At 39.8% G+C, this 21,514-nt stretch overlaps 1 protein-coding gene across 1 annotated transcript; it reads right to left on the bottom strand.

Moving 5' to 3' along the window:
* Positions 1-176: 176 nt before the first annotated feature.
* Positions 177-5,179, bottom strand: LOC126617769 (adenine phosphoribosyltransferase 3). The gene is made up of 6 exons (XM_050285818.1): positions 4,935-5,179; positions 4,491-4,601; positions 1,843-1,935; positions 926-1,075; positions 637-695; positions 177-542 (listed from the first exon to the last, which is right to left on the bottom strand). Exons 1-6 carry the CDS (start codon positions 5,014-5,016, stop codon positions 489-491), a joined length of 549 nt encoding a protein of 182 aa, XP_050141775.1. The 5' UTR covers positions 5,017-5,179; the 3' UTR covers positions 177-488.
* Positions 5,180-21,514: the final 16,335 nt, after the last annotated feature.

Genomic DNA, 21,514 nt, shown 5'->3' with positions numbered 1-21,514 from the left:
TAGCATTGAACCATGAATCAGACATTTCACTGTTTTCACCCAACTGATATCTGAAATCAAAGCCCAAACTCCCTCTAGTGGTGGTGGTTAACAACGGAACTCCCTATGTATACAGTTCTGAGCCGCGAAAGAAACATAGGACGAGGGTTGAGTAGGAGGGGAGGGAAGAGAAGAAAGATTAGAAGGGGTGAGAATCCTCCTCCTACATAAATTTAGTTCGACGAAAAACAAAGAAACTGAGTCTTACAGCAGTTTTCAAACGAAGCACTTTCCATAATTTGATGCTCTAATGCTACTAGTACTAGCTAAAACGATGGTCTCAATAACCGAAGTTTTCATCAAAATTCATTAATCGTTGAAACTCGGAAAAAAGGGGATGGATGGAGTGAATCAAACCAGATTCCGGAGATGGGAGAGCCCATAATGTGCCTCTAATGTACATGTTTGTCATGCAGCACAGATGCAGATGAATTATATAGTCTCGCCAGTCATTGGTATTCAACTAGTACATACAGTGGCTTTCCGTTCAACCTCTCACGTCCCTGCAACATCCAAACATGAAGTCACTGAAGTGATAATAGCGGCTCAAAACATAGCAATGCAAACTGAGGAAAGCCAAGAGCCAAATCAACTCACTTGTAAATCTGGCAATTCAATTAAGCATGCACATTCGACCACTTCTGCTCCAACGCGTTCTGAGATAAACATTTCATTTATTAAACCCAAACGTACAGAATCAGCCCAAAGGTCTAGAGAGTCAACCAGAGATAACAAATGGATACGTTATACACAAGTGGAACATCGATTGAAATACGAAAGTTAGAAGCAGATCACCAATGGATACACCAGTCATTCGTCCTATAAACTGTCAACTGTTCCAATTACTTAACCAACACCTTGTTTATAATATCAAAAGAGTGATTACCCAATAAATTCATTGCAGCACACAGTGTGCCCCCAGTGGCTATTAAATCATCTACCACCAGAGCACGCTCGCCAAGTTCTACTGCTCCAACATGCATCTCAAGACGGTCCTTTCCATATTCCAGAGTGTATTCTTCAAAAATAACGTCACCTGCCACCACGGAAAAGTTTTACAACAATCCTAATATTACCCACAACTAGGAAAAAGAGATGCAATCTAGGCATATGTAACAAACTCTATAGTCCATCGAAGCAAAACTGCCTAGATAATCCTTGACCTTTTAACAACAAAAATTAATCAGAGGGACATAAGTGTTATACACATGGCATAATGGAAGACCGGCAAGGGCTACACGGGAGAAAACAAAATAGATATGTTTTAGTGCAAGAATTAGACAACAAAATCACAAAAGAAACACGGAACATCATTAACTATCAAGGATTCTGAGTTGCTCAAAATGCAGGCAGTTCCAAGCAGTGTCTTCAAAGGGTCAACTGGAGAAATAAAAAACGTCCCTTTAAATGGGAGGTCTATAATATGCCAAGTGCTAACGAAGCAGACTATCTTGCACTTGATCAGAAAATGTTAAGACGTATTGCACTTGATCTCAAAGTGATCAGAAAATATATCATTATGCGGTTTCTGAACTTATGGAATGGAACAACTGTGATGCAGCGGCACTTTGAGCAAGATTGATAACATGAAAAGAAGCACAAACTACCAAACTCTGTTTAGTCTAAAGAATACCCAGAACAAGGCATAACAAGATAAACTGAAATGCAGCTCATCAACAAACTTCGATGTATTGACTAACTTATATACTGCTTATTATATGAACGTACTCTACATATCAAACAAAAACATACAGTCAATTATACCAAGAGATGTACACAAAATATCTAAGAGGATAAAGTTACCAGGCAGCTTCTTTGGTTTTCTCAGGGGAACGAACTTTGCTCCTATTGCCAATGCTATCGGAGGACCAAAGATAAAACCTCGTGCCTCAATTCCTGGAATAAACAAAAAACGAAACATCATATTTCAGAGCATCACACAGGTTACAGGTATGGCAAATTGTCATGCTAATACAAAACTCGAGACTTCAAAGAATACAACATTAATACTACTAACTTAGAAAAAGGCCCGAAAAACACAACTACTGTCTTGATAATAACTAGCTTTGATAACAGAGTAATAGATGTGCACCAGCACAAATAATTCACAATGTACCGGAGAATGCAAGAAAGTTAAAACCCATTTGAAAGCATCTTTATTGTCAGTTTTTGAATTTCCATCCATCTTCAGGTCCCCAACCTGTTTTACTGCATTTTGATTTCCAGGTTTTATGTTTCCAACAGGGCCAAGCATATTCAGGTCCCGAGCTCAAAAGAAACAGAAAAGGACAGATTTATAAGTTTCTGCTAGAATGCAATGATCTGTCAATGCTCCAAGCACATTTTTCATTGGCAAGTTTTCAAGTTTCCACAAGAATACAACGAACTCTAGAAAAAGGTCCAAAGCATATACAGGTCCCCGGCTCAAAAGAACCAGTAATTGACAGTTTTCTGACTTTTCCCTTAGAATACGATTACCTCTCAATGGTCCAACCGTATTCGGGTCCCTGCCTTCACAGAAACAGTATCAGGGTAAAGAAAGATGTCAACTGAAAAGGAAAGTTATTTTCAAAAGAATTCCCACTGATGCAAAAACAAGAATCAAAATGTTTTTTTATTCAATTACCAACACATAACCAGGAGAAAAATCCTTCACAAATTACAAGACCAGTACCGATATGGGATCATCAAGGCTTTGGTTTCAACGGTAATTGACGGAAACATAAACCTACGGAATACTGGTTCTTCCAGTAGCAAAATCAAGCACAAACAATTGTTCAACTAGGTAACATCAATTCATATGATAACAAACAAGGCATGCTAATCCTTATCATTTCAATAAGAAACTCCACTTCTTGTCCACGCCAGGGTGTAATTTTGAGGAAGATTCCAAAAGCGTAATGTTAACCACTCTTTTCCTCCTACACACTCCTCTTTATTTCTGGCCGTCAGATTGTATATATCAAACATAAACAATGGGCGAGATTAAACATTAGAGCGTGGAAGGAGAAAAAGAACAATAGGTAAAAAGGCCTTCAATAGCACACAACAAGGCAGCATAAGTCCACATAAGCGCACAAATAGAGAAATCCTAGTGTACATAAATCATGACAAAACATACATAAATAAACCAAATCATTTGGGAGATGAATATAATAACTGAGAATCAAGGCCCATCAATAATGAGATGACATTAGATTTTCAACTCTGTAGGACCTATAGTAATATATTAGCTATGAATGTAATGAAGTCAATCGCCATTAGATTCCTCGAGACATCAATGCGACTTTACAACTTCCATATACACAAAGTGTATTTTTCTTCATAAACTTCCACAGTGTAATATTTTCCAAAATATGTAGGGCCAAGCAAAAGGATCTCCAATCTATTAAGGGAACCTTCAAAGGTTCCCTTATCAATCTTTGAAGGGCAAAAAGAAAATCTATCTACAAACAAGCAGCCAAGACAGCAAAACATGCATACCTTATTACAGTAAACTAATCACATCATGATAATAAACTCCAGCAATGCACGGCGCAAATTAGTATATATGGCTGAAATAGTCAGAATAGTACGATGCATCAAACGCAGCTTCAAGGAAATAAACAAAGGGAACATGAAAGGAAAATAAATTAGGGTCGTCCAACAGTGACGTTGGGCAAATGAAGCCAAAAAATTCGGCCCAATTGAGATAGGGGTCCACTTTTAATAAGCTGGGCAGCATCACCAACCACCATCCCCGCAAATTGGACCCAACCATATGCCCCAGAGGAGAGGGGGGGGGGGGAGAGAGAGAGAGAGAGAGAGAGGAGAGAGAGAGCAAATGTGAAGAAATTTAAAAAGAATACTATCATCAGTGTAGAAGGAGAATAAAGAAAAGAAGTTGGAGAACTATTGTTAGTGGCATAACCCACTAACAAGGCTTAGGGTCAAACAAAACATACTCCCATAACCCATTGTGACTTCGATTTCCATCTCCCTATATTCTACTTCTTACACACTCCACTTTCTTTTCTGCAGTCAGAAAGAATGCATTGAGAAAAATTAATAGCTAAAAATTATATGTGACAAGTAAAACTAGACATGTGAATAACACTTTCTTCCCCCATAATGTCTGAAGCATTCTAAAGGGCAAAGAGAAACTAAGCAATATTGGAGTAGAGAGCGTTTCTACTTTTTTCTTCAAACCATGGACCCCACCACCTTCAAGTTAATCACTGTTATCAAAAGTTCTTTAAAAAGCTTTAGGCCTTTGGTTGTTTATACGTTTATTTTTTTTTCAAGCGTTATTGCTGCTCTAAATAATGGTAAGAGAAAGGGTAGGAACTCACGACGCAGTGAGTTGAAGAGAAATGCACTATCCGAATCAGCAATCCACAATTTGCGTTTATAAGTTCTTAAAGAAAAAGAAAATTACTACTAAAAAAAAAACTGGTCTTTATGTTTTTAACCTGCAACCACTGAAATGTTTTTGCCTTTGTATCTCTCAACGAACAAATCGATTGTGTCCTTAAAGGCTTTTGGGTCAAGTAACAAAGTTGTGATATCTTGAAACATAATTCCTGCACAGCATATACGAGTTCCAGTAAATCAACCAAACCAAACCCAAATTTTGTTTCAGCAGAACAGACCCAAGAAGAAGCAAAAATAAACAACCCCTTTAATTATTTGGTAAGAACAATAGGTTGTAAATGAAAGGAACCAAAAAAAATGTAAATTTTCATTTTTTCTATACAAAGTTCACCACTTTCTGCACTAAAAATTGAAACCCACTTCAGCTAATCAAAGTTTTAAACAAACACTCATAAAATTTAAACAGCTTGTTGAGCAAAAAAGATTACAAAAAAAAAAAAATGTTTAAATAGGACGAAAAAATAGAGAGAAGAAGAACAAACCAGGTTTGGGGAAATTTGGGACGACACGAATCTTGGTTTTAATGCCATGGATGCGAGGATCTTCGTCTTTCAAAACCAACATTGTTGTGTATGCAGGAGACTCAGAAGAACTTGTTTTCTGTTTATGCAAGTTTCCTTCACAAAAACTCAGTTCCTTCTGAGACCCCTGCGAGATAGAGTGTACTTCTTCGACAGAACAGAGTGAGAGAGAAGGGGCGCAAGGTACACAGAGATCAGAGAAAATTTTGTATTTATAGAGAGAGAGAGAGAGAAGCCAAAGTGTGCAGCGTGTTTTCAGTTTTCACTTCTCGAGAGAGATGAGAAGTAAAAGGTTAAAAAAAAAAAAAAAATACATAGGAATCACGAGGGCATTATTTACGCCCTTATCTCCTAAACAGGGCGCGCGGCTAAAGCTTTCGCGCGTTTTTTTTTAATAAACATACTATTTACACTAAGAGATAAAATATATTTAGTCTTACAATAAATTAATAATAATTTGGTTTAAATTCGTCTATAGTGAAAATTGAATATAAAATCTATCACTTATCAATAAAAAGGAATACTACTAGACCGACTTGTGATGTGAGGACATTCAACACCTCTTCTTTCAATTTTATTCTCATATTGTCGGCTTTTCCGGTTAGAGAGAGAGAGAGATAGAGAGAGAGCTAGTGGCACTCAAAATCTCACATTCAAATGTAAATATTCTTAACCAATTGAACTTTAAAATATTGAGCTTGGATATAGATATTTCTAACCAACTAAAGTTCAAGCTTGATTTGTATATTTTTTTAATTCACACCCTAGTTTACCTACCTTTTTACCTCTTAAAATTTGCAATATTATATATATATAAAGGAAAACTAATGAAAATGGCTTGAAAACTTTGAGTTTTAATGATAAGGACAAAATAAAGGGTAAAGTGAATAGTACCAGGATTGACTTTTTAGTGTAAAAATATGATTTTTCGTTAAAGTGAACAGTACCGGGTGCTTTTCGTTAAAGTTTCCTATATATAAAGCCATAAGGTAAAAACAGTGAAACATTCATAATATCAAAAAATGTCCCTCTTTACCTGCAGCACTGAAACAAGGCAACTTAATGAAGAAGGGGTGAAATAATAAAATAATTTGAAATGAAAAACATTCAAAAGAAACCATCAAGTAGAGAAGTAGTTACCGACTTCTTTTTCAAAAAATTATTTTAAATCATTAATTATAAATTCAGTTTTTTAATAAAAAATAAAATATAAAAGAATCAATTGTCATACGTTAGCGTGTGGTAAGAAACTATTGTCATATAAAACATAGTGTCATATAAAACGAAAAGAGGTTTTGGTAAGCGTGTTTATATAAGAGCCTTTGTTATTTGTTATTATATGCAGTTGCATCATTGAGACCGAGTCTTCCCAAGAACCACATCTACTCTACAATTGTTTTCTAGCAAGATGTAGGGGTGGTTTGGGAGTGAGGTGCTTAAAAAAAAAACATCTATGAAAAAAAGCTGTGAGGGTTTTAGGTGTTTGGTAAACTGAAAAAAAAGGCTTATTTTGGAAGCTGCTGTGAGAATAAGCTGAAATCAAAGGAAAAAGCTGAAGCTGCTATTTGCAGCTTTGGAAAACTGGTTTTTTTTCAAAGCACACGGAGCTACAGTGATCTTTTAATGAAAAGACCCACTATCAGACTGTTTTTTTCTTTCCAAAAGCACTTTTACAAAAAAGTTTACCAAACACTTTGCTGATTTATTTCACAGCCGCTTATTCTCACAGCACAGCCGCTTATTCTCACAGCAGTTTTTTTTCAAAGCACAACAATACCAAACCAGCCCGTAGTTGGTTTGATCGCGACATTCAGGGGTGGTTTGAGAGTGAGGTGCTTAAAAAAAAGCACCCATGAAAAAAAGCTGTGAGATTTTAGGTGTTTGGTAAACTGAAAAAAATGGCTTATTTTGGAAGCTGCTGTGAGAATAAGCTGAAATCAAAGGAAAAAGTTGAAGCTGCTATTTGCAACTTTGGAAAACTGGCTTTTTTCAAAGCACACGGAGCTACAGTGCTCCTTTAATGAAAAGACCCATTATCAGATTGCTTTTTTTGTTTTTTTTTTTTTTCCAAAAGCACTTTTACAAAAAAGTTTACCAAACACTCTGCTGATTTATTTCACAGCCGCTTATTTTCACAACACAGCCGCTTATTCTTACAGCAGTTTTTTTTCAAAGCAAAACAATACCAAACCAGCCCTCAGTGAGTGAGGTGGTGATAGCCATACTCATGGTGCTCTAGGGTTTAGGTTTTATTGCTACTTTTCTACGTGTTAGTTTTTGTCCTTTAAGCTACTTGTTTTTATTTTTCTGTTGTGTTATACCATATAAAATTGATGTATTCTTGTATTTAAAGTAACTGAATTTTATATCTTTTGATAATAAATATTGGAAAGATGATTGGAATGTCAATATATATGGGAAATCGACAGTCTTTATCATTGGACACATATAAACCCTATAAAATATTAAGTTCTAGTTGCAATGTTACATAAACTTAAAAACCCTGTAACTCTTAAACCCTAAAAAAATATACGTAGCTGTTGAGTATAAAGACAGCCGCAACTGGTGATCGATGACCATCGTAATTTGTACATTGGTTTTACCAACGATCAAAGCCACACCAAAGTTTTGTATGTAAAAAATCTCGATAGCTCCATATTCTTGCTCTTTGAAACCAATGCTACTGCATCGCAGAAATAGTTTTTATAACGATGCTTTAGTAGTGTTTATAACGATGCTTTAGTAGCACAGATTGTATACTTACGGGTCGATTTCATTAGTCCATTTTGATGAATGTTATTTCAACATCCAACTACAATTTGGATTTGTTACAGCCATAACTACAACGGCAAATGGGCAACTTGATCTGTCATTAGCTAGCTATTATATATATATATATATATATATATATATATATATATATATATATATATATATATGTGTGTGTGTATGTATATGTATGTGTTTTGGCAGTAATATATATCCCCAGCCTAGTTGCTTCTTAAGCAGCATGTGAATGTCATTGTCCTCTCTAAGCTTTGAAGATACAAGCAACGCATCATGCTTCTTAATTAGTTGGTTTGTCTCTCTACTTCTTAATTAGTTGCTTAGATTAAAACCAACTGCAAATTCAAAACCCAAAAACATTATTACAAGCTCAAGTGTATTTAGTACTTCATTATTCACTCGCATATTTGCTCTCCCTCACATCTTTTATTCTATCTGTTCGTGGCGGGAATTTCCGTGGGGAATGCTTCCTGGCCTACGAGCACACAGCTCCCCGAGAGGTTGGCACCGGTTGATGCTTTCTGTCGGGCTTCTGCTTTATTGGCGGCCTTGTCGGGCAAAGCCTGTCGGGCAAGGCTTGTCAGGTAAGGCTGAAAGAGAAGGACAAAGTTAACTTTGAAAGGTGCCTTTGTGAGGCCTTAGGTGTAGGCCTTGAGGCTCACGATCAAGATTAACTTTGAATTGCTCAGGTGTGCCACTACCATCTTCAGCATGGCAGATGTAAAACGGATGTTTGAGTTTTAATTATATATATTCAAGAGACTATGTTAGTTATTGACAGGTGCCTTTGTGGGGCCTTAGGTATAGGCCTTGAGGCTTCCCATAAATAACTAACTTAGTACTCAAACACATAAGGTTCCTTTTATTGGTTATATGGGTCTTATAACCATCATACTTCTGATTACCTAAGCTCAAAGAGCAGAATGAATCCAAATAGGTGCCTTTGTGAGGCCTTGAACAGGCCTTGAGGCTTCCCATCAGAACCCCTTCTGTACTCAATGTTCTTGCCCGAGAAATAGGATGAATCTAAATAGGTGCCTTTGTGGGGCCTTGAATTGGCCTTGAAGCTTTCCATCAGAATTCATCCCGTACTCAAACGTTATATGGTCATCATAATATAATAGAAATAAAACTAAGTGGTAGGTCGATTACTTGCGCCCCAAGTAACTTCGGACTTCTTGTTTATCAAAGCTTGTCGTGGATGGGTTAAGTCCACATCAGGTTCTTTTTTATGCCTTGAGGCCAAGGACTTTTTAGGGTGATCAAATCTTATATGCCCGAGGGCTTAGAGCTTAGATCTGGTTTGAACTGTGAAGACATATTTAAATCGGATTCAAGCGCTGAGAGAGTCTTTTAATAGCCATATTACTAGAAATAACTTGGATACAACTTGAAGTATACAACATATTGCTAGGCTAATGAATGAAAAGACAAAAACAAAGAAGGTCGAGCAAGGTTTAACCTTGTCGGGCAAGGCTGATCGTCTTGCAACTTTCTATCTTTGTGGGTTAACAGAAGGTTTGAAAGCTTAGAAAAGGGGTTGGGAGGTGAGTTTGCAGAAAGAAAATCGATACTACAGCAGGCGTTGAACAGGGTAGCAGAGCTATTACAAAGGGTTTGTCCCGAAAGGGATGAAGGCTTGGGCTGACTACAGCTTCGTTTTGAAGACAAATCTGGCTTTGAGCAGAGTTTGTGCTTTTGTTTGTTTGTTTGAGTGTCCTTGATTTTGACTTCTCTTTCTCCTTTTATAGCCACCTTGGCTTGGCCTCCTGTAGCAATAATCTTGCCCGAATGTAGTTTGAAGGATAATGACTCATCAGCTATTTACTTGTATTGCCATCATAAAGTACTTTTGGGCTGATTAGCTGGCTGGTCTATACCACTTGGCCCTTGGGTAGGTGAGCAAGTGGTGCAAATGAGCTGCACCTAGTTGGGAAAGGCCCTTTCTGCTTTCTAGGTCTGGGCTGAGCTTCGGGCTTTTCCTTCTCTTTTTGGGCCAACTCCCTTCTAAGCCCAAAGTTTAAGTTTCAACCCAAACAGTGCCCTCTTCAATCAATATTCAGACTTGGAATTCCAGGCGCCAATATTGATTGAATAGGTCTCTATTAGTACCCACGTCTTTCATCCTCAGGATTTGCACACTTTTCAAAAGCAATCACCACCTTTCTTCGGTTAATCACATCACTTCTGAATCTTCTGCATCCTTCTTATTTCCGTAATCGAAAACTTCCTAACCCTTCAGTCGTTTCTCCCTTGTCGTTTCATTTCCAAACTTCATCAAATGGCTTCAGGATCCATCCAAATCCACTTATCATACGAATCTGGCGAAGGTATCGCCACCTTGTGCCGTTTACTCAACGGCCTGCATCGCCCTCGAGCAGGTTTGTTTTCTTAGCTTTTCTTTGAAGTACATGGAGTACAATCGTTGGGTCCTGCATGGATTTCTTGGGTCCCTGCAGTGATAGAGGATAATATGCCCAAGGATAACTGGTTTTCTCCAAATCCCTATTTGGCTAAGTTAGGCATTTCCTCATCTAAGTGGTCGTCATATCGCCGAGGTTTTCCATTGATGAATGATTCGGCTTGGGCCCAATGGATTGATGAACTAGAGCCAATATTTAAGAAGAAATGGATGAATAATGGCATTTATGAGTTGATAATGCTCTAAAAAACCACCATTATTCCCAAGCCCGAACTGCTTGTTTCCTCTCTTCTTTTCTGGAATTCGGGCACCAATACTTTTGACTTTCGCATGGGTCCCATGTCTCCGACTATTCTTGATATGGCTTAAGTTTTCGGGCTAAGGCCGTCGGGCAGGATAGTAGACGTTACTCAAGATTGGGTTTTCCCCTCAATTGCTAAAAGCTCAGGTTCATCCACATCTTTCCTCTCCCTGGAATATAACTCCGCAACCTTCAAGAGTTACAGGACCTCGTTCAAGGGATTCATTCCTTTTGTAAAAGAAAACTTTAGAGCAGGTTCTTCCCGTGCTGATAGAGATCAAGAGCATATGTATTTCCTTTTATACTGGCTCAACAAACATATCTTCCCCAACAAATCTAAAGGGGTAAAGGTTGAATGGATCCCCTTGGTGGAATTTCTTCATAACTTCGATGATGTGGCAATAGGTCAATTCCTTCTTTCTCATATTTACCACATTCTCTTCGAAATGACTCAAGGTGAACCATTTGAGACTAACCTGAATGGACCCATATGGATGATACAAACATGGCTCCAATGGTATTTTCCAGAGTTTCGGGCTGCCAACTTAGAGTTCCCGGAAGGTGTAGCCCCTGCCCGAATCCTAGCTGAAGCTGCTCCTACTGATCACTCCACCTTTGCCTGCTTTTATTTCTTCAAGGTTTGTAGGACTCGATCAGACCTGGAATGGGGTGCATCAGTCTTGAAAAGATATCCTTGGTTCTCCGATCAGGCATTTCAAGATGCTTTTGGGGAAGATGCCACCTCTTCTTGTAGGGAAAAATTTATTAGTTGCATCCAATCGAGAGATATGGCTTGGGGAGTCCGGGGCCATCGATACGATCGAGGGTTGGAGGTGTATCACCCTAACTTTTGCAGCAGGCAATTAGGTTTCAAGCAAACCATCCCCATCTCGTTTTTTGACTCTGTTCACTGTGGCACTTCTTTTCGTTTAGTATCTCCCTCTGAAGCGACCTTTAGAGTTGCCCGACGCAGTCTTGAAGTCATGAGTCAAGCTGCCCGAAAGTCCATCATCCTTAATTTTGAATGCACTTCACTCTTCTCTTCTTGGTGGGAAGACAAATGGACCAAGAAATATGGAGGAGACTTGAGAGAGACTCATGATTGCCTGTTCGGTCAACTTTCTCTTAAATCATACCCTAGCTCGGGCGAACTTGAAAATTGGAAGGAGATGATTCAAGAGAAGAATCGGGTTCTTCTAATAGGTATCCTTTTCTTATCTTGATTCCATAATCCTTCTCTTAAACCGTTTTAACTTTTTCCTTTCTTAACCCTGCAGCCCAAGTGGATGTTGAATTAGTACCTACTGAATCTGAGGATGACTCAGCTGATGCAGCAGTTCTTCATGGAGCTGCGGCAGAGGCTGAAAGGCGAGAAGCTGGAGAAAGTGGAGACGTTTCAGAAGATTCAGGAGTTGAAAAAGAAGTGCCTGAAGCCACCATCCAAGTGTCTAAGCGAAAGAAAGCAGTTATTGAGAACTCAGATTCTGATCCTACATCCCTACCCAAGACTAAACGACGAATTCCTACCCCTACTAGAAAGAGTAAGAGAACCAGAACCGTCCAAACTATCAAGTCTTCAGACCCACCTGCTCCAGTTGTTGAGGCGGGCAGAAAGAAGCAAAAATCTTCAAGTGAGTCGTGTTCCTTCTTGTTAGGCAGCTACCTTACTTCTTTATCTAGTTACCTATGTTTGAACACAGGACCTCAAGCATCAAAGAAACCAACCATCGCCTCCAAGGATGAACCCTTAGGAGCTACAATGTATAAAAAGGCTGAAGAATTGAGAAACCAAACCCTTAAAGAACTTGAGGTATAATCTACTTGTATGTCTGCATAATCTTTCCTGTTTTCACAATAACCCTGAGCATGGTTTACTTGAGTCAGGCTGCAAGAAACGAAAAGCTCCATCCGCCCGAGGTCTCTTCACCACTTGCTCAAGAGACAAACCTCTCCCCCCCTCCCGGGTTGATCCTTCGAAGGTATACTCCCTTTCTCAAACCTTAGGTAACTTTATGATTTATGGGGGTAATGCTTGATCTTTTCTTTCTTCTGACTTCAACCAGGTCGGGGTATCTGCCCCCTTGCCTAGTCAAGGTTCTCCTTTGATTTCTCCTTCTGTCCTGGAGGCAACTCCATCTTCTCAATTTGATCCATCCATGGGGGTAATGTTGCACTTCGTGGATGAGGATAGTAATTTGGTGAGTAACCATCCTTACAGTGATATCCCGTACATTGTTTTGATATTAACTTCTATTTACCTCTTCATCAGCTTTCTTCAATACAAAATCCATCAGTGGCAACAAGAACAAGTGACGAACCCATAGTTCCTGAGATTCTTGTGACTTCAGAATCAACTACTTTGCAGGTGTTTGCCTGCCCGACAATTACTCTTGATGAACTTCCTTCATCTCCTCAGGGTTGAACTCTGGTAAGGAGATATTTCCTTCCTGTTCTTCTCTTACCATCTGCTTACTAACCATTGCTGCCCTTCCTAGACACTTCCAGGGTATTGGTGAAGGTTCAGGTGTAGTTTCTTCTTCCCCCGTCAGTGGTAGGGCGTCTCCTCCTCAACCAGGAATTGGTACTCTTCCTTGTGAGACTCCAAGGCTTAGTTAGGTATATTTCTTCCTCCCCAAACTTCCCTTCATTTTAAACTGTATATTTAACAATCTGATCTTCTTTTGATCTTTACAGCAAGTTCTTGAAGAAACTTCTCCTCCTTGCTTGGTTCGTAAACCAAAGCTCCCCCGACCTCATTTAACTATTAGGAGTGCCGGGATTGTTCATCCTGGAATGGAGAAGGTCGGAGAGCTAAAAACTGCCCCATCAGTAGGTGCTACTTCATTAGAGGAAAGTGGAGTACAAAGTCCCCATCCTGCTTCTCTAGCTTCAAAAACTGTTAAGTTGCCCGAACTGTTTGAAAAATTCGGGCAGCTCGAGTAAAGGCTGAAATCTTCGAAGCATTCTTCACCTTCAGGTTTTCCAGAGCAGAAGCGAGTTTTCCAAGAATGGGCAAGGAAGGATTTCTCTGCTTCATTTAGCCTTAAGGCCCTTTATGATCTGGAAAAGGTTATGAGTGAGCTTTTCAAAGTCGGCCAACTGTAAAAAACCCAACATGATTTCTTCCTCTCTTTCTTTGAAAATCTGAGGGCTCTTCGGGACCAACATAAGAGAGTAGAAAGACAAGCCAATCGTGTAAGATGTTTCCAGGAGAAAGAATCAAGTACATCTGCTCAGGTAGACAAGTTGATGAATGATGGTTCATTAACAAAAGAAAGAATTGGAGTGGTGACTGCTGAAATCCAAAACCTAGAGGAACAATTGGTTGTTCTCAAGGCTGAGCAAGCAACTCTTCTTGACACCCTTGAAAATCAAATCGAAGAAGTGAAGAAGACAAACTCGAAATTGGAGCATTCTAGATCTCAGCTTGCAAACAGCCACACTGTCTTGGCCGAACCTAGTAGGATTTTTACAATCATGTAGACATATCACTCCCGAATAATCACCCTGAGTGAAGATGTAAAATTATTGGACTAGGATCACTTGTAACCCCTCTCTTAGTGGAATGAACATGTACTTGTCTCTTGCTTGCTTTGCTTCTGGTCCTTGTCTAAACTTTTTTTTTTCTTCGGGCAACTCTTTGCCCCCTTTTCTACCTTCTCCTTTATTCGAGCGAGGGTGTGGTGACGACCTGAGATCCATCTTTTCCTTTTATCGTACCAACTGATGACACTGGCTCCTCCATCTAAACCAGATGAATCGCGTTGATAGGAGCTTATGGGAAAGGATTGGTATCCACCATCATACTAGCTTGTGGCTTGTCAAGTAACAACTTTCCCTTCACTATAAGGTCTTATACCCAGTCTCTGAACTGGACACAATTGGTTATAGAATGGTTGAAGGTATAATGTAACTTGCAATATTTCTTTCCCCCCAGCTCTTCTGGTTTGGGCATCTTTTTCGCACTATCGGGCACAATCACCCTTGCCTGCACTAGTTCTTCATAAATCTCAGGTGCTTTTGCCATATCGAATGAATAGCTCTGGTATTTGGGAGGCTTCATCGGGACAAAGCCTCAATCGTTCATCACAATCTTTTGGTCCTTGATGGGCTGAACTAATTTTTTTACCGTCAATGGTTTGAAAGGTGTAGTCATCTCAGCAGCACACACCTCGATTTCCTCTCTATCATGATCGTCCTCTTGCTCTGGCCCAATTTCTCCTACCTCCACATGATGAATTGTAGCTTTGTTTTTGTAAAAGGGAGGAGTTTTGGACGTATGCTTCACTTGTTGTTCTTCTAGCAATAACTTCTCATATCTTGTGGCAGCAATGACTAATTCCTGTAGCTCACTAAATTGTGTATCATAAAATCTTTTCCTCAAAGGTAATTTCAGAGCCCTTTGAGCAATTGATATGAGTTGAGCTTGGTTAATAGGGAATTGGCACCTCATCCTTGTCTTCCTGAACCTCATCATGAAGTCTTCTGTGGACTCATGCTCGTATTGTTTGACTTCAACCAGATCATTAATAGTCATTTTTGGTTCTATTCTGTAAAATTGTTCATGGAAAGCCATCTCCATTTGCCCTCAGTTGGCAATAGAGTTAGGGGGTAATAGAGAATACCACTGGGATGCAAGTCTTGCCAACGAATTTCCAAACAACCTTAACTTGTAGTTCGGGTTGTCCTCATATGCCACACAATGATTAGAGAACTTGAAAATGTGATCTCTGGAGGACACACTGCTGTCTTCACCCGTGAATGTTGGGAATGCGGGCATCTTGAAGTTGAGAGGAAATGGATTCTATTCATCAATGTATTCAAGATAAAGCTTTTGATAAGTAATCCTGAATACTGGGCGAGCTCGTGGTTGAGCATTTTGAACCACTGCCCTCCTCAATTCGGCCAACTCATCCCTTAGTTGTTGAGTAGCTGTATTATTCTGGAAGAGAAGGGCGGACTCGTCATTCGGGCTTCGGTCATTGCCTATGAATGCTTCTTTCTTTGATTCAGGCTTCCTCCAGTTGGTTCCCCCTCCCTTATGAGCCAATGAGGGTGGCCTATAAGGAAGAGGTTTGTCTGAGGCCGCAGAGCTTTCTTTTTGGCTGGACTTTCCCGTTGTTATGGGCATTCCATACTTTGTCCATTCCTGCTCGCTTTGCTTCCTGTTATTAAATGTTAACAACGGGAAGCTAGGAAACTCTTTCCCTAGGATCGGCTCTATCACAGGTTGACTTCCTTCAGGAGCTGCTTTCTTCTTTCCCCTATCCGCTTCTTCTTCTAATAGTGGAAATAAGGGAATGACTGGCTCACTTCTGATGGTAACCTGGTTCATCCCACTCCATTAAGCGCCTTTTGGAGCGGAAAACTCTAGATCCAGCCTTCTCTGTAAATTTCCTGTTAAGGTACACAGTCTACTGACTTCCCCCTTGGTCTCCAAAGAGATTTTTTGTATACTTCTCAGTACTTGTATCATAGTAGCCTGTAATTCCCCATTTGTTCCTTTTCCTTCCAACTTCCCGGATAAAGATGGGCTTTTTAGGACCACCTGTCCTGATGGGGAAGAAGGATTTCCTGATTGCTCTGTCATTGGTAGCAAATGTCGAGAAGAACCGTTCTTCGTACTCTTTTTGCAAATCTTATGGCCTTTTTTCTTTTCTTGGACATACAAGATCCACACAAATGCGGTCCCACCGAGCATGCCAAAACTATGTTCGTGGCGGGAATTTCCGTGGGGAATGCTTCTTGGCCAACGAGCACATAGCTCCCCGAGAGGTTGGCACCGGTTGATGCTTTCTGTCGGGCTTCTGCTTTACTGGTGGGCTTGTCGGGCAAAGCCTGTCGGGCAAGGCTTGTCGGGCAAGGCTGAAAGAGAAGGACAGAGTTAACTTTGAAAGGTGCCTTTGTGAGGCCTTAGGTGTAGGCCTTGAGGCTCACGATCAAGATTAACTTTGAATTGCTCAGGCGTGCCACTACCATCTTCAGCATGGCAGATGTAAAACAGATGTTTGAGTTTTAATTATATATATTCGAGAGACTATGTTAGTTATTGACAGGTGCCTTTGTGGGGCCTTAGGTATAGGCCTTGAGGCTTTCCATAAATAACTAACTTAGTACTCAAACACATAAGGTTCCTTTTATTGGTTATATGGGTCTTATAACCATCATACTTTTGATTACCTGAGCTCAAAGAGCAGAATGAATCCAAATAGGTGCCTTTGTGAGGCCTTGAATAGGCCTTGAGGCTTCCCATCAGAACCCCTTCTGTACTCAATGTTCTTGCCCTAGAAATAGGATGAATCCAAATAGGTGCCTTTGTGGGGCCTTGAATAGGCCTTGAGGCTTCCCATCAGAATTCATCCCGTACTCAAACGTTAAATGGTCATCATAATATAATAGAAATAAAACTAAGTGGTAGGTCGATTACTTGCGCCCCAAGTAACTTCGGACTTCTTGTTTATCAAAGCTTGTCGTGGATGGGTTAAGTCCACATCAGGTTCTTTTTTATGCCTTGAGGCCAAGGACTTTTTAGGGTGATCAAATCTTATATGCCCGAGGGCTTAGAGCTTAGATCTGGTTTGAACTGTGAAGACATATTCAAATCGGATTCAAGCGCTGAGAGAGTCTTTTAATAGCCATATTACTAGAAATAACTTGGATATAACTTGAAGTATACAACATATTGCTAGGCTAATGAATGAAAAGACAAAAACAAAGAAGGTCGGGCAAGGTTTAACCTTGTCGGGCAAGGCTGATCGTCTTGCAACTTCCTATCTTTGTGGGTTAACAAAAGGTTTGAAAGCTTAGAAAAAGGGTTGGGAGGTGAGTTTGCAGAAAGAAAATCGATACTACAACAGGCGTTGAACAGGGTAGCAGAGCTATTACAAAGGGTTTGTCCCGAAAAGGATGAACGCTTGGGCTGACTACAGCTTCGTTTTGAAGGCAAATCTGGCTTTGAGCAAAGTTTGTGCTTTTGTTTGTTTGTTTGAGTGTCCTTGATTTTGACTTCTCTTTCTCCTTTTATAGCCACCTTGGCTTGGCCTCCTGTAGCAATAATCTTGCCCGAATGTAGTTTAAAGGATAGTGACTCATCAACTATTTACTTGTACTGCCATCATAAAGTACTTTTGGGCTGATTAGCTGGCTGGTCTATACCACTTGGCCCTTGGGTAGGTGAGCAAGTGGTGCAAATGAGCTGCACCTAGTTGGGAAATGCCCTTTCTGCTTTCTAGGTCTGGGCTGAGCTTCGGGCTTTTCCTTCTATTTTTGGGCAAACTCCCTTCTAAGCCCAAAGTTTAAGTTTCAACCCAAACACTATCATTTTGCAGTAACTTCCTCTACTAACTTTCTACCACATGATTGCATGTTTGATCCTTTCGAGTAACTATACTGATATTGTTAGGCCATTGTTAATGCACTGGAGACATAAAACTCATATATATAAATTTCTAGCCAAAATGACTACGGGTGGGTTTGGTTTCATTCGGTTCGGGGTTTTTTTTTTTTTCAAAACTAAAATTATGATTTGGTTCGATTTTGGTATTTTCTAAGCTGTGGACAGAACTTTGCAAACCGCGCGTGCTGACAGAATGTAGTTGGTTTGATGAAAATTGAACGGGTGAAAACGATTTCCATTGGAATGAGCTTTAGGATGAAACCGGGTCCTAAATGATCCATCAATCAATTAAAATGATACTCAGGATGAATTCAAAATTTCTTGGGATTTAAACTATACCCACGACATCAACACTTTCCGCCTTAAGTAAGTCTTGTCCTCCTACAAAAATACTCCCTCTCCTGTGTTTGCTCAAACATCGTTGCCGTCGAAAATATCCTTCCCGTTCAAAAACTTACTTCTTGTTCCAAACCCAGTAATAGTTGGTTTGTGGTTGTGTTGTTCGGCCTCACGTAATTCCTAGACAACAGTGAAGAAAATTAGGGGACTTCGGTTGGAGGCTGTGCAGTGGGTTCCAAAGAAAGGACGTGCTTTTCGCTTCATTCGAGATAGGGTCAGACTGCTTCCATAATAAGTGTGGTTATATTTTATTCCCCCAATGAATTTCAAATTTGGTGAGTTTTGAAAATGGAACGCTAGAATTTCATTTAGCTATTTCTGTTAAGCATTATAAATTAAGTTTGGTGTGAGGTTAATTATGCATGTTCATGGATGTAATTAGGTGGAATTTGTTGAACTATGTCAAATGCTTTTCTTTTTTTTTTTCTTTTTCTTTTTTGCAAATTAGAGCGTGTTGTGAACTTATGAAGCTATGTTGATGGATTGTGTAGATACAAGGGTGTTATCTGTTGTTTTGGTAAAGTTGTAGTTTTCAGTAGGGATTGATTGAATTTTGAATTTGTTAATTTTATGGTGGTGGGGATTGATTTTTGTATCTAAATTATTGTTAATTTTATGGTGGGAATTGAAATTGCTTAAGTAATGATGCTCTGTCAACAGTAGATGTAGAGCTATGAAGCTTTGGTGACAAGTTGTCGTTAGGTTATGTACCATTCATTGTTGATGCGTATGTATTGTTATGTGCATATGATATGGTAGCCCATAGTGTTCAACTAGCAACAAGAGAAGAAGAAGTGTATAGGGGAAGGGTTAACAACCTATCCCAAGCCCCCCATGTGTTAGGATTGATTAGGGAGAAATTTAATGAGGCAGAGCTTCGTGCCTTTGAGGTAACCTGCTTTAACTACCTTCAGGGTGTGGATGAGTTGACCTTCAGTGGGCAATTGATGCATGAGTTGTCACTCCGCAGAGTGGGAAATCAAGGAGTTAAAGACCCAAAAGGGGCTGACCCATTTAATAGGTTGTGAATTGACCCGGTTCACAAAGCATGACTTTTGTCTCATTACCAGACTACGAAGTGACCAACCCCATGACATAGAGGTAGAGCCACAAAGGATTAGGCTGTTGAGGGAGTATTTTCCTCAAAAAGTAGGGTTGATTGGCGAAAGTAGTAAGGGGAGGAAATAAAAAAGGAAAGGTAAAACGAAGGCCGTCCTCAAGAAAGTCAGCAAAAAAATATTCGTGACTTGTGCTGAGCTTGAAAGGGCTTTTAAAGAGTGCAAGAAAGGGGATGATGCCTTAAGCTAAGGATGGTATAATTTGTCGAGGCTGTATTGATAAGGGCAAAGAACAACATTGCTGTGAATCTAGACTACCTCGACCTCATGGATGAGATGGATAGGTTTAACAACTTTGCATGAGGTTCCATCTTCTTCGAACAACTTCATGATAGCCTCTTGTTTGCTGCTTTAAAGAGAGGTAAAGGTAGAGTTGAGGGGGATGGTGAGGGAGATGAGGAGGAGGAAGAAGAAGAAGTTAGGGGAACAAAGAAGGTGCAACGGTCTAGATGGGGTTGCAAAGGATTTTGTATGCTTTTCAGGTAATATGTGTTGCTTTCATTGGTAATATTGGCTTTATTAATGTGAGTGAGTTTCAATTATTGACGAATACGTGCAGGTTTGGGCAAAAAAAAATTCCCAAACTTGAAAAGCCCCTATGTTACTGCAAGATGGTAGATTTGACAGCTACACCTAGAATTTTAAGGTGGAAGACAACAAAGAAGCAGCCGATCCACGAGTAGTTGCAATTGTATATAACTGGGAGCCGATAGGTATAAATGTATTGCAACACTTTTGAATTTTATGACTGAAAGTGCATGTGTGTGAATATTGTATGTGTGAGAAATGTTATGATGCGTGCCTTTACATGGCAGGCTGTAGTGATTAAAGAAATTGTTTTGACTGAAGCGGTAAGGAAGAAAGCATACTAGGCGTCGGGGGACGATGTGGATGTTGTGATTGGTGAGAACCTGACTCCCGACACAAATGATGTCTGTGAGTTGAAAATGCAGTTGAAGGAGTTAAAGGTGTTATTTGAGTGGTTGGCCCACGAGAAAGAGATATCAGACAAGAATTTGGTGAAAAAAGTGGAAGAGTTGTCGAACGTGGTGGAGGAATTGAGGAGGGTAGTGATGGAAAAACCTGTGGAGGAGAATACCAAGGAAGAAGATGAAGGGAAAAAAGATGTGGGAGAAAAAGTTGAAGAGGATGGAGAAGATGAAGAAGAGGGAGAAGAAGAAAAAAAATGAAAAGTCAAAGGACGATTAGGGAAAAGAAGAGGAAGGAGGTAAAAAGGAGAAAAAAAAGAAAGAAGAAGAGCAGGGTAGTCAAATTGGTGGCAATGTACAAACTGTTGTGGAAGAAGAAGAAAAACCAAAAGAAAAAAAAGATGATGGTGGCGAAAATGGGGGTGATGTAAAAAGTGGCTTTGAGGTGGGGGAGGAAGAATCAGTGGGTGAGGAGGGGGATTAGGATGAAGAATAAAGGGATGAAGGCAAAAGGAGGAAGGCGAGGGATCAAGAGGGGATTGAGAGGGGATGAGTGTATTGTGCAAAGAGAAGCGTTAATTAAAGTTATGGAAGCAAAGAGAAGTAAGTAACTCATTAACATTACGATTTTATGTATGCTTTAAAACAATTGATGAAATGAGTACAACAATAAGGTTAACAATTTTTTGTTTACATTGTTAGTCTAGTTTGTCACATCCTGGGAATGCTCTCGCTTGAACTCGCTTAACTTCGGAGTTTCGATGGAACCAGAAGCTAGTGAGCTTCCAAAAGGCCTTGTGCTAGGTAGAGATGGGAATATACATATAAGGTTTACAAGATCCACTCCCCTGGGCGATGTGGGATGTTACAATCCATCCTCCTTAGGGGCCCGACGTCCTCGTTGGCACACATTTGGCCAAGGATTGGCTGTGATACCAAACTGTCACATCCCGGCCCGGGCCAGGATGTGACATGGTTGCCCAAGTGGAGTTCATGATTGTTGGAGACACCGATTTATGGAGGCGGCTTCTGGACCACGAAGGTTAGCTGTCAACATATGTAAGTGAGTAAACCCTATATGTGATAGACTAATATAAATGTGTTGTCATTGGGTTGGTGTGATAGTTGAATTATATTTTTTATATTGCAGCACATTCACTTGCAGTTTTATCTCCCGAAAAAGCATGAG

This window comes from Malus sylvestris, chromosome 4 (genome assembly GCF_916048215.2).
Source record: "Malus sylvestris chromosome 4, drMalSylv7.2, whole genome shotgun sequence".
Taxonomy (NCBI): domain Eukaryota; kingdom Viridiplantae; phylum Streptophyta; class Magnoliopsida; order Rosales; family Rosaceae; genus Malus; species Malus sylvestris.
Note: the sequence above shows the minus strand (reverse complement) of the source record. Positions and strands in the feature narration are given on the sequence as shown.